The sequence below is a fragment of the Sardina pilchardus genome, chromosome 9 (assembly GCF_963854185.1).
Source record: "Sardina pilchardus chromosome 9, fSarPil1.1, whole genome shotgun sequence".
Taxonomy (NCBI): Eukaryota; Metazoa; Chordata; class Actinopteri; order Clupeiformes; family Clupeidae; genus Sardina; species Sardina pilchardus.
In genome coordinates, this window is record NC_085002.1 from 1,862,556 (window position 1) to 1,875,055 (window position 12,500).

General features: G+C 45.6%; 2 protein-coding genes across 2 annotated transcripts in view; one reads left to right on the forward strand and one right to left on the reverse strand.

Moving 5' to 3' along the window:
* myog (myogenin) overlaps positions 1-3,207 on the forward strand; it is a 4,519-nt gene extending 1,312 nt beyond the window's left edge. The window contains exons 2-3 of the mRNA XM_062544874.1: positions 1,343-1,448; positions 2,570-3,207. Of these exons, the coding sequence (XP_062400858.1) occupies positions 1,343-1,448; positions 2,570-2,688 (225 nt within the window). The 3' untranslated portion in view covers positions 2,689-3,207. The remainder of the gene's footprint in view (positions 1-1,342; positions 1,449-2,569) is intronic.
* A 5,473-nt stretch (positions 3,208-8,680) lies between these two features.
* The window catches only part of ppfia4 (PTPRF interacting protein alpha 4), a 164,477-nt gene continuing 160,657 nt past the window's right edge, over positions 8,681-12,500 (reverse strand). Inside the window, exon 25 of the mRNA XM_062544898.1 lies at positions 8,681-10,232. The gene's annotated coding sequence lies outside the window, so the exon portion shown is untranslated. The remainder of the gene's footprint in view (positions 10,233-12,500) is intronic.

The window sequence follows — 12,500 nt, forward strand, 5'->3', positions numbered from 1 at the left end:
ACTAATAAATAAATAATAAAAAACTGAAGGACAGTACCTTTTAATTACTAAATGGCGTATAAGTAAATAACATAATTAAAAGTTCAAGTTTACTAAAATGAAAAGTGAAAAACAGAGTTGAAAGTGAAGCAGGTTTCTTTTGTGTGTGGGGGTGTGTAATCATCTTGACTGACATGTGTGGGTGTGTAATGACAGTCATAGACTCATAGATAGAGACTTTCTCATAAGGATGGAATTTCATTAGAATTGCTGATACAATACATTGATAAGTTACTGTATGTTATGGATACTGTATGTTGCTAATACATTACTGAGAGAAGGTGAATACATCAATTTAAACTGGATTATACAATACATTGATAAGTTAGTGTTATGTTATAAATGTTGTTAACACATTGTTGATAGAAGTTGAGTACATTGAAACTGGTTTCATGCAGGGCATGACTCGAGGAGCATTTTTGATAGAGCAACTGGCTGACTGTAACAGTGTTATAAGAAAAAGCACATACAATAGAGAATAATTTCCTAAAAGATGTCTCGCTCGTGTTTTATAACATACTGTACCGAGAACCCTTATTATCATAACATTTGACACTTGATCATGGACTGCTATTTGTGTTTCTGTGCTGCCATGATCAGTTTGATCAGAAACAGACAGCGGAAGCCAGCAGTAACTATGATTGGGTTCCATCTGCTCCACCCGTAGGAACCTCCGACAGGGTTCTACTCACTGTACCTACAGCTCTGCGTATTATGGTGTAGCGGGTGAAGATGCTCTGTGTGTTTGGTGTAGAGGGTGGAGAAGATGGCTCTGGGTATTTGGGTGTAGAGGGTAAGAAGATGGCTCTGGGTATTTGGGTGTAGTGGGTAAGAAGATGGCACTGGGTGTTTGGGTGTAGTGGGTAAGAAGATGGCTCTGGGTATTTGGGTGTAGTGGGTAAGAAGATGGCACTGGGTGTTTGGGTGTAGTGGGTAAGAAGATGGCACTGGGTGTTTGGGTGTAGTGGGTAAGAAGATGGCACTGGGTGTTTGGGTGTAGTGGGTAAGAAGATGGCTCTGGGTATTTGGGTGTAGAGGGTGGAGATGTTCTGTGTGTTTGGAGTAGCGGGTGGAGAAGACTTCACACTCACCCCTCAGGCAGACATGGCACTCTGGGGGCACTAAACAAAATGGCTGCCCGTGCGCCCACAAGCAGAGTGGCCCTCTGATTGGTCCTCAGGCTGTGACGCTCTGCCATGGCTGGACAGGCTGGTGAGGGGGTGTGGCGTATGGTGGTGGCATATGACTGACAGTAGTGTGTGTGTGTGTGTGTGTGTGTGTGTGTTTGTCTCCGTGGCAACAGGTGTCGTCGTCTAGCGATCAGGGGTCGGGCAGCACCTGCTGCAGCAGCCCAGAGTGGAGCAGCGTCTCGGAACACTGCGCCCCCGCCTACGGAACCGGCCACGACGGTAAGAACAGCAACAACAGACCATAATACTCACACACAGAACACTGCGCCCCCGCCTACGGAACCGGCCACGACGGTAAGAACAGCAACAACAGACCATAATACTCACACACAGAACACTGCGCCCCCGCCTACGGAACCGGCCACGACGGTAAGAGCAGCAACAACAGACCATAATAGTCACACACAGAACACTGCGCCCCCGCCTACGGAACCGGCCACGACGGTAAGAGCAGCAACAACAGACCATAATACTCACACACAGAACACTGCGCCCCCGCCTACGGAACAGGCCACGATGGTAAGAACAGCAACAACAGACCATAATACTCACCCACACGGAACCAAGAGCGCCCACCACAGCCCATAATACTCACGCACAGCACCATGACAGTAAGAGCGCCCACCACAGCCCATAATACTCACGCACAGCACCATGACAGTAAGAGCGCCCACCACAGCCCATAATACTCACGCACAGCACCATGACAGTAAGAGCGCCCACCACAGCCCATAATACTCACGCACAGCACCATGACAGTAAGAGCGCCCAGCACAGCCCATAATACTCACACACAGCACCATGACAGTAAGAGCCCCACCACAGCCCATAATACTCACACACAGCACCATGACAGTAAGATCACAACCATAGTGATCAGAGTGGGCCCATGAGAGCCCATAATATTCACCTACTGGTTCCAATCAAATCACAGTGCAATAGACAGCTTAAACAAATCCCACAGTTCTAACACCTGATTATTTTATATATTTAAATCTCACAGTTCTAACATCTGATTCATTTATATTGTATATTTAAATCTCACAGTTCTAACACCTGATTATTTATATATTCTGACTTATATTCTAACAAAACCAGCTATCAAAATCTATGGCTAAAGGGAACAGTATAAAAACAGGGAACTATTCATTGAAGTCAGCTTATTATTGTTATAATTTCTTGTCTTCGTTTGATTTCTGTGCTTGCAGTTGTTTATTGTGTTTGATATTACAGTAAGGTATATTGTCATGGTAGCAGTTGTTTATTGTATTTGATATTAAGATATATTGTCATGGTAGCAGTTGTTTATTGTGTTTGGTTGTTTGTTTGTTTACCTGTAGACCTGCTGCACGAGGACTCTTCGGAGCAGACCAACCTGCGCTCCTTGACCTGCATCGTGGACAGCATCACGGACTCCGACACCGCTCCCATCTCCTACCCGCTGGACATTTCCAAATGAGCCACACGGCACGGCCGAACACACCCATCCACCCCAAACAGCAGTACTACCTAGCGACATGAGAGGGAGCCAATCACAAGCCTTCAGACACCAGCGAGACAGCCGTTAGGCCGTTTGTTTTTATTATTTCCATTAAACCCTGTGGTCCACGAGTTTTCCAAAGCGTTGATCTTTTCCCTCGGGGAACGCCGGGAAGAGAAGTAGGGCGAGATGGGCTTTTCCTTCCCCACTTAATGCAGATCTGTGTTTTTGTGTTTTCTCCATTTTATGTGTGTGTGTGTGTGTGTGTGTGTGTTGCTTACCAAAGAGGGGTAAATTGTGCGGGGCCAATATTTTATTTAGCAGTTTTGACCAATTTCTGTGTAACTGGACGCTTGTCCTGAACTCCAGTGATGTAAATATGTTCCTTTTTCTACAGAGTGCTTTTGACAGTTTATTTTTTATTTGTTTGTTTTTTTTGCTAAGTTATTTGGACTTTTATAATAAAGATTGTTGTGTATTTCTGTATTTGATTTCAGATGTGACACTGTTTTCCATTTAAAGAAAAATAAATTATTGCAAAAAAATTCTGAAAAAAACTAGTCAATTCCATCCAGTGATACCACTTACACGCTAAAGAAAATAAAACATAAAGTCGTGTGACAGAGATGTCCAGAGTTCACACTAGTCACTTGTGAGGCTACTCATCTTTAAAGTTAAAGTTGACTAGTCTTTGAATTAATGATACGATCACACTTTAAAGTTAAAGATGATTAGTCTTGAAATTAATGATACGATCACACTTTAAAGTTAAAGTTGACTAGTCTTTGGATTAATGATACGATCACACTTTAAAGTTAAAGATGATTAGCCTTGAAATTAATGATACGATCACACTTTAAAGTTAAAGTTGACTAGTCTTTGAATTAATGATACGATCACACTATAAAGTTAAAGTTGATTAGTCTTTGAATGAATGATACGATCACACTTTAAAGTTAAAGTTGACTAGTCTTTGAATGAATGATACGATCACACTTTAAAGTTAAAGTTGACTAGTCTTTGAATGAATGATACGATCACACTTTAAAGTTATTTTACTTTAAAGTTAAAGAAGACTGATGTTTAGCAGATTCTCTCATCCAAAGTAACACAGACTCGCAATGGCAGGATGCTCAAATATATCTAATATATCTAATATATCGAACATATAATCTAATAACTGTATGCGGTGTATGGACATGACCCCCCCCCCCTCCAAACACACACACACACACACACAGACACACATAAAGTCACAGCTATGTAAGAATCCACATACATACACACGCACACACACACAGACACAGACACACGCACACACAAACACATACATGCTGTACATACGCACACACACACACACACACGCACACACACACAGAAGTAGACGAGTGGATCAGAGAGATGGTGAAAGAAAACAACAGCTGCACCTGCTACTCCCCTTCCATTGAACTGTCACACACACTCCCGCACACACACACACACACACACACCCCAGCACACACGTGTTGAGTTTTACATACTGTTCTCCAGTTCAGTAGCATGTCAAACACACACAATCAAAGAAGTTTTGTTCTCCTACCACGGACTTGTCACACACTTGAGAGCACCGTTCTCCAGTCTGTTACCCCCCCCCCCCCTCGCCCTCCACACACACACACACACACACACACACACACACACACACACACAGTAATGAGACAGAGCTGCAGTGTCACTCACACAACACTGGCACTAGCTGTTTACCCTGCTCCCGCTCTCCACTGTCCACACACACACATACACCCACACACATACACACACACACATACACACACACACACACCCACACACATATACACACACACACACACACACACACACACACACACACACACACATACACAACATGGTGTAGTGGTGTGAGGGGAGAGAGAGAAGAACTAAACTTCAGACTATAGTTCTCTTAGCTCTTAGTTCTCTTCAGTTTTTAGTTCTCTTCAGACTACTGTAGTTCTCTTAGTTGTAAACAAGGACTCCAGCTGATAAAGATAAAGATGTGTCAGGCTTCTTTCCCCAGAAACAACAAAGAAGTTCAGCATGATATTCTCCAGAACTAGAATATGTGCTGCTTGGTCTTCAGGTCTATCTTGGCCTGATAACTAAATCCACAGCTGATAACCAGCGGAAACAGGAAACAACGGTAGAGAGTAGATATGTTTCTTTTTGCAGGACCATTTTGCTGTCTACTGAGAGTGTGTTGACGGAGAGAAACGTAAGTACAGGTAGAGGAAGGACCTCGTCAGGGTGAAGGTTAGGTTAAGGTACAGCAGGTGTGGAGTGGAGTGGTGGCTTAAGGTTAGGTTAAGGTAGGCGTGGAGTTGAGGTTAGGTTAAGGTAGGTGTGGAGTTGAGGTTAGGTTAAGGTAGGTGTTTAGTTAAGGTTAGGTTAAGGTAGGTGTGGAGTTGAGGTTAGGTTAAGGTAGGTGTGGAGTTGAGGTTAGGTTAAGGTAGGTGTTTAGTTAAGGTTAGGTTAAGGTAGGTGTTTAGTTAAGGTTAGGTTAAGGTAGGTGTTTAGTTAAGGTTAGGTTAAGGTAGGTGTGGAGTTGAGGTTAGGTTAAGGTAGGTGTGGAGTTAAGGTTAGGTTAAGGTAGGTGTTTAGTTAAGGTTAGGTTAAGGTAGGTGTTTAGTTAAGGTTAGGTTAAGGTAGGTGTTTAGTTAAGGTTAGGTTAAGGTAGGTGTGGAGTTGAGGTTAGGTTAAGGTACAGCAGGTGTGGAGTGGAGTGGTGGCTTAAGGTTGAGGTTGAAGTTTGGGGTGAAGATCAGGGGTCATGGGGTCACGGTGAGGATACTGTAGGTCACGGGGTCAAGGGTCACGGTGAGGATAGGTCACGGGGTCATGGTGAGGATAGGTCACGGGGTCAGGGGTCACGGTGAGGATAGGTCACGGGGTCAGGGGTCACGGTGAGGATAGGTCACGGGGTCATGGGGTCACGGTGAGGATAGGTCACGGGGTCATGGGGTCACGGTGAGGATAGGTCACGGGGTCATGGGGTCACGGTGAGGATAGGTCACGGCAGAGAATGTCTAATAAGGGGAGAAGGACCACTAGCGAAATACTTCCGCATGGTACTGCAACTAGAGGGCGATCGCGAGCAAGTGGTGAATGAATGGGTGGCAATGGAGCTGAACCCCCCAGTACCACATTTGTCGTTATATAATTTTTTCTCCTAAAATTGCATTAATGCATGCGATGCAGGATAACTTGACTTGACAATCAGCTGACCAATAAAAATTTCAATATGTGTTGTTATTCCTAAAAACCCTTTCAAAGTTTTCATGTCACGTGACACAAGCGAACCACTTTACGGCCATAGACCTAAAAGAAGGTTCAGCTTCACGACGGTCGTAATCGGTCGCGAGTGTCGCGAGCATCCATGAGCTAAATGCTAGCATGTTACAGGGAAAACGGCCCATCCTATGAAAAGCAGAAAGGACATGAGTGACTTTTTATTTCATTTCCAGTGGAAAACCTATACTCAGGTAGCTACTACGACAATGTACATTAAGAAATGAAGTTGTCAACTGTGAAAAAAACGAGTTCTAGCCGCTTAGCCCCATAGACCACAATTCATGTATCACTTGCTCGGCAACGTCCCTAGCGGAATTTCAACAGATTGCAGGAACAATCCGGTACAATGGAGTTAATAGGAAGTGGACCGGCTCTCCCTAAAGGGGCTCTGGTCACGGGGTCAGGGGTCACGGTGAGGATAGGTCACGGGGTCAAGGGTCACGGTGAGGATAGGTCATGGGGTCATGGGGTCACGGTGAGGATAGGTCATGGGGTCAAGGGTCACGGTGAGGATAGCTCCTCGCTTCACATGTGGTCGGGAGTCAGAGTTAGCTTCATCAACCCTTTGTTCACTGTCTATAACAACAAATGACATTCTTGGTGTTGCTATCAAAGTCTGTTACCTGTAGCAGGTCTTTAATAATGAGCTCACATGATGATTTTTAATCTAAAAACAATTTTTACTTAGTTGTGTTTCATACATGACATTTAAATAACCAAAAGAAAATGAAGACTTGATTTGTCGGCATTGTCTCACACTTGGCATAAAATACACACATACTGTACATCCGTACGTACATACATACATACATACACACACACATACAGTACTCTTAGCTGCCACGGTAGCACATTACATCTGTTGAATATATTCAAGACATCAGCTGTAAAAATGATAACAGTAGTAGTAGTAGTAGTAATAATAATAATACTATTACGCAATATACACTTTTCATACTTGATGGTGAGAATTACACTTGTGATTTGGTGAGAGAGGCAGAAGGTAGAATGCTGTACTGTATCCCATGTTCATGATAGCGCCCCCTGGTGTCCAACAGGAGCAGTGTCTGCACCTGGAGGAGAGGAGTCACGTTGTGGCGTTTCCCCAGCAACCTGCTGTGTGTGTGTGGTGAGGTAACCATGGAGACGATGGCTGAGTCTGCCCAGTCAGAGCAAGGACTGGGCCACAGCAGCATTAGAACAAGAGCACCCGCTGGCTACGTCTACAGGGGCCTTGTGCGAGAGGATTTGATTGGTTGCCAGAGCAGCAAAGGTGGGAGTGGTTATTATTTGGACGAGTAAGCGTGGACTCGGAGGCTGGACCTGATCGCGGCTGGGCTGCACCCAAACACATCTCTCCTGCTGGGTGGATCTGATATAGAACAGGGCAACAGTGCTGGGTGGATCTGATATAGCATAGCATAGCATAGCATAGCATAGCACAGAGCAACAGTGCTGGGTGGATCTGATATAGCATAGCATAGCATAGCATAGCACAGCATAGAGTGCCAGTGCTGGGTGGATCTGATATAGCATAGCATAGCATAGCATATCATAACACAGAGCGCACGATATAGCTTAGAGCAACAGTTCTGGGCTGCATCCAAACACATCTCTCCTGCTGGATGGAGCTGAGTGCAGCAGCAGCAGCAGCTCTATGTGGACTATGGGGTGGAACCAGAGCAAACCTGGTCCTTCGTCTCGCCAGAACCCTCAATTCACGCTGTACTACCGAGAATTCCCTGCCTGCACATGCAGTTCTATCTGTTAAGGAATAGCAGAACCCTCGGTTCACTGCCTGCTCGTGTAGTTCTATCTCTGCTTTCTGTAAAGGAACCTCAGCACTTCATCTAGCGAGGCTGCTGCTGCTGATTGGCTGGGGTCTCAGTGTGTGCATGACCGTACCACTGATTACTATGGCAACCGCATCAGAGACCATCTCACCAGCTGAGGTCCTGACCTCACTGAGCCGGATAGATATAACGGACAGTATGTCTTTCTTTAGCCCATCTGTTAACGTTAAAACGGTATATCCCGACAGAAAACGATACTTTTCGACAACAATGTGAACACTCTGGGTTTGCGTTGCATGGTGTACAAGCGAAAGTGCCAATTTAAGATTAAATGGTGCAGTTTCCACAACAGATGAAAGTCAGTCTTCCAGAGTGACACCATCGACAACAAGCTCATCTGTGGCGCTTCAGTGTTCTAGTGTGGATGCAAATCTACAAAAACGATAATGTGCACAAAGACTTTTTTCACTGCAGATACTGTGTATTTATATTTATCCATCTTAATGCAGACACAGTCTGAGGCTGTTCAGACCCTCCACCATGGTAGTGAGTGAGCTTGACATAGGCCCAATCCCAATGTCAGCCCTAAAGACTAGGACTAAGGACTCACAGACTTAATTGATCTCAGGTGCTAAGTGAGTGAGTGTGTGAGGCCACATGGGCTCAGATAGGTATTTTTGGATTGGGACAGCACTTCACGAGATCACATGTACCATGGCGATGTTTACTAACAAAGACGTTGCTAACATTTGCACCATGCACATGTGTGTCGTGCGTGCTGTTGTTTACCTTCATTTCCGGATTTTTCTATGATCTCCGCGGTAAACGTCACAACACTTTGAACTGTGGGTAATTCCCTTAGGTTAAGTCTGCACCGATGCGGACTCACGGAAAGGGCTCGGTAAGTCTGTACTCAAACCCTCACGCCCGTTGCAATTCGACATTGGGACAGCCCTAAGCCCATACGAATTTCGCGGGAATGCGCACCAAAGTCCGTGAGTTCGTGAGTCCGGACATTGGGATTGGGCCATAAAACACGCAAGCTGTGTCCTCTACTAGACACTGGCTCAGAGGTGAAGTAAAAGTGCCTCTACAGAGGTGACCTTGAAGTTAAAGTGCCTCTACAGAGGTGACCTTGAAGTTAAAGTGCCTCTACAGAGGTGACCTTGAAGTTAAAGTGCCTCCACAGACCTCTAGTGACTCTAAAGGTTCATAACCACGTGATGTATGGCTTTCTACGGATGCCTCACCCTGACTCTTGAAAAGGAACCGAACGGTGTCACTGCATTTCTCTACCAATCAGGATCCAGAGCCGAGCCCTGACGTCAGGTGTCCAGCCTGCACGAGTGCCATGACGATGTATGCTTGAGTGAGTATTCGTAGCGTGCACTGCAGATCACTATTGCTTGTTCTGTTACATGACCTCCACATGACGTGATTCTGTTTTAATCTGAACATCTTTTTATTCACCGTGACTTGGCTGGGCAGGGATGACACAGTCACAGGAGATAGAGAGAGCGAGCGAGCGAGAGAGAGAGAGAGAGAGAGAGAGAGAGAGAGAGTGTGTGTTATGGACCTTGGCCTTTTTCTTGTTAACCGTGTTAGGGTTAATTGGAATGCACTCATTGCAGAGCAAAAGAGTATTTGTTCAAGTGACCGTCGCAGCGTTCTCACACAGCTGTAGGAGGGGCGGAGCCACCAACACATCACACGCTGGCCTAGCGCACCGCTAGCCAACAAACAAAAAGATTCAACGACTCCGACAGGGTTTAGATTAGCTCATTTTCATACAATAAGTATATAGTCTTCTTTCCATATACAATTTCAATATATATATATATTTATATATATGTATATATATTTCTATAAAAAAACATAATAAGTCATCCATTTTTATATACAGATAAACACAGATTAATACCTTGCATAACCGGAGGGGGGAAGCCTTATACTCTTGTTGCCATAGAAACACCCAGGAAATAGACTCTAACTGACAGGCTACTAGGCGAAGTACACCAGTTTAGAACAGAGAGCATACACACACCATCACCACGACAACTACATAACTGGGGTTACTGGGAGAGGAATGGGAGCGGGAGAAGGAGGAGGAGGAGGAGGAAGAGGGGGTCCCCTCCTCTGCGGTGATGCAAGCTACACACTCGCTCGAGTCCTCAGACAGGCCAGGGCAGCCGGGCGTGGCGCAGTGGTGTGACAAAAAGTGATGTCATCGCTGCCCCGCCTTCTATTGCACAGAGTCCGAGAAAGCACAGGTGTACAGGTGAAGAGGGGGGGTGTGGGAAGCCCCGCCTCCATCCCGAGTCACCTCGAAAAAGATCTCTCTGGTTTTGGCATGTTACTCTCGAAAGGCCGCAAGCGTGTGCCCATACAGGTAGTGGGAATGCACTGCAGAGAGAGAGAGAGAGAGAGAGAGAGAGAGAGACAGAGAGAGAGGAAGAGGAAGAGGAAGACAGGATCAAGGACACATTCATGCTGGCCAGTGTCCGATCCAAGGGTGGATCTGGTCCTAATACAAATGCAACCATCATAGATCTGTGAGTGTGCTCAAAATACATTTTAAACAGTTTTTCCTTTGCTTTGCTTTGCTTCACAGTTAACAAACACACACACACACACACACACACACACATACACACACACACACACACACACACACACACACACACACACACACACACACACTGCCTGAGGAGGTCAGAGCCAACAAACAGTTACCTTTTAAAAATGACAATTTGAAAAAAAAAATTCACTCAAAACATTTAGATGTAAAGGCTTAAACTAAGAAAACGTGATCTCCTTCAGCGGCAAGTACATTTGAACAAAATAGACCAGTCTTGTAAAACTGATATTTATGGTCCGTGAACGGAAGCACTTCAGTTAACTGCGGACCCGGTGTGGCCCAGCTGTGGCCCGGCAGTGGCACAGCAGTGACCCGGATGTGGGCCGGATGTGGCCCTGCTGCTGGAATAAAGTGTGTTGAGTCTGATACCATCTGCTGGCATTGTCACCCTCACAAGACATGTGCAGTGGCTCTAGTGCTGCTCCACAGGCTTGAGCTGGCGTCATTACGCAAGGCCAGACACAGACAGTGGCCCCGCCCCCGGCCCCGCCCCCGCCCCCGGCCTCCAGCCTGTGGAATTACCGGGCTGTTCTTCTAGAGTTTTAGGGGCTTCTGTCTGACTCCAGCCTGTGGAATTACCGGGCTGTTCTTCTAGAGTTTTAGGGGCTTCTGTCTGACTTCAGGACAAAAAAGCGTAAGCTTAAGCGCCTCCTAAGATTAGGCTAAATGCTCCTCTTTGAAGTTATTTGTTTGGCTTCTGTGAGTATGCAGTACCCGAGTGTGCGGGTGTGTGTGTGTGTGTGTGTGTGTGTGTGTGTGTGTGTGTGTGTGTGTGTGTGTGTGTGTGTGTGAGAGAGAGATAGATAGAGAGAGAGAGTGTGTGTGTGTGTAGCTATTTCTTCTAAGTCAACTTAGGCTGGCAAATCTAATTCTTAGGATTATCGTTTTCTTTGCAGAATGCAGACGGCATTTCAATATTTTCCAACTCGGTCCTGAGAATGGGTGACATGACAAGAGAAGGAGGACAAGTGAACAACAGAGAGAGAGAGAGAGAGAGAGAGAGAGAGAGAGGGAGAGAGAGAGAAAGAGAGAGAGAAAGAGAGAGAGAGAGAGAGAGAGAGAGAGAGAGAGAGAGAGAGAGAGAGAGAGAGAGAAAGACAGAAAGAGAGACAGACAGATCACAGGCCCTTCATCTCAGGGTGACTGTTAAGTAGAAGGCTCTATGACTGCAGACTCCACTCCTAATGCCATCCACAACAGCCCTAAGACTGCACAACACACACACACACACACACACACACACACACACACACACACACACACACATACAACAGCCCTAAGACTGCACTACAACACACACACACACAGACACACACACACACACACACACAACAGCCCTGAGACTGCACTACAACACACACACACACACACACACACACACACACACACACACACACACAACAGCGCTAAGACTGCACTACAACACACACACACACACACACACACACACACACACACACTCACACACTCACACACACACACACACAACAGCTCTAAGACTGCACTACAACACACACACACACACACACACACACACACACACACACACAACAGCCCTAAGACTGCACTCCAACACACACACACACACACACACACACAACAGCTCTTAGACTGAACTCCAACACACACACACCCAAAGCCTCATGCTGGTGCCGAGGGCACGGACCTGGACTGCTTTTTATGTTTTCACTCCTGCTAATGTTAGTAATGCGATATTCCTTTTGTGGAGCTGATGTTAGCACTGTTAGCTGTCTGTCTATGCTACTAGTCTTATGGACACAACATTAGCATTGTTAGCTTTATGACTTGTTACCCATACTAGTGTTATAGAGCTATGGTTAGCAATGCTACCCATGCTAGTGTTATAGAGCTATGGTTAGCAATGCTACCCATGCTAGTGTTATAGAGCTATGGTTAGCAGTGCTACCCATGCTAGTGTTATAGAGCTATGGTTAGCAATGCTAATGCTACCCATGCTAGTGTTATAGAGCTATAGTTAGCAATGCTACCCATGCTAGTGTTATAGAGCTATG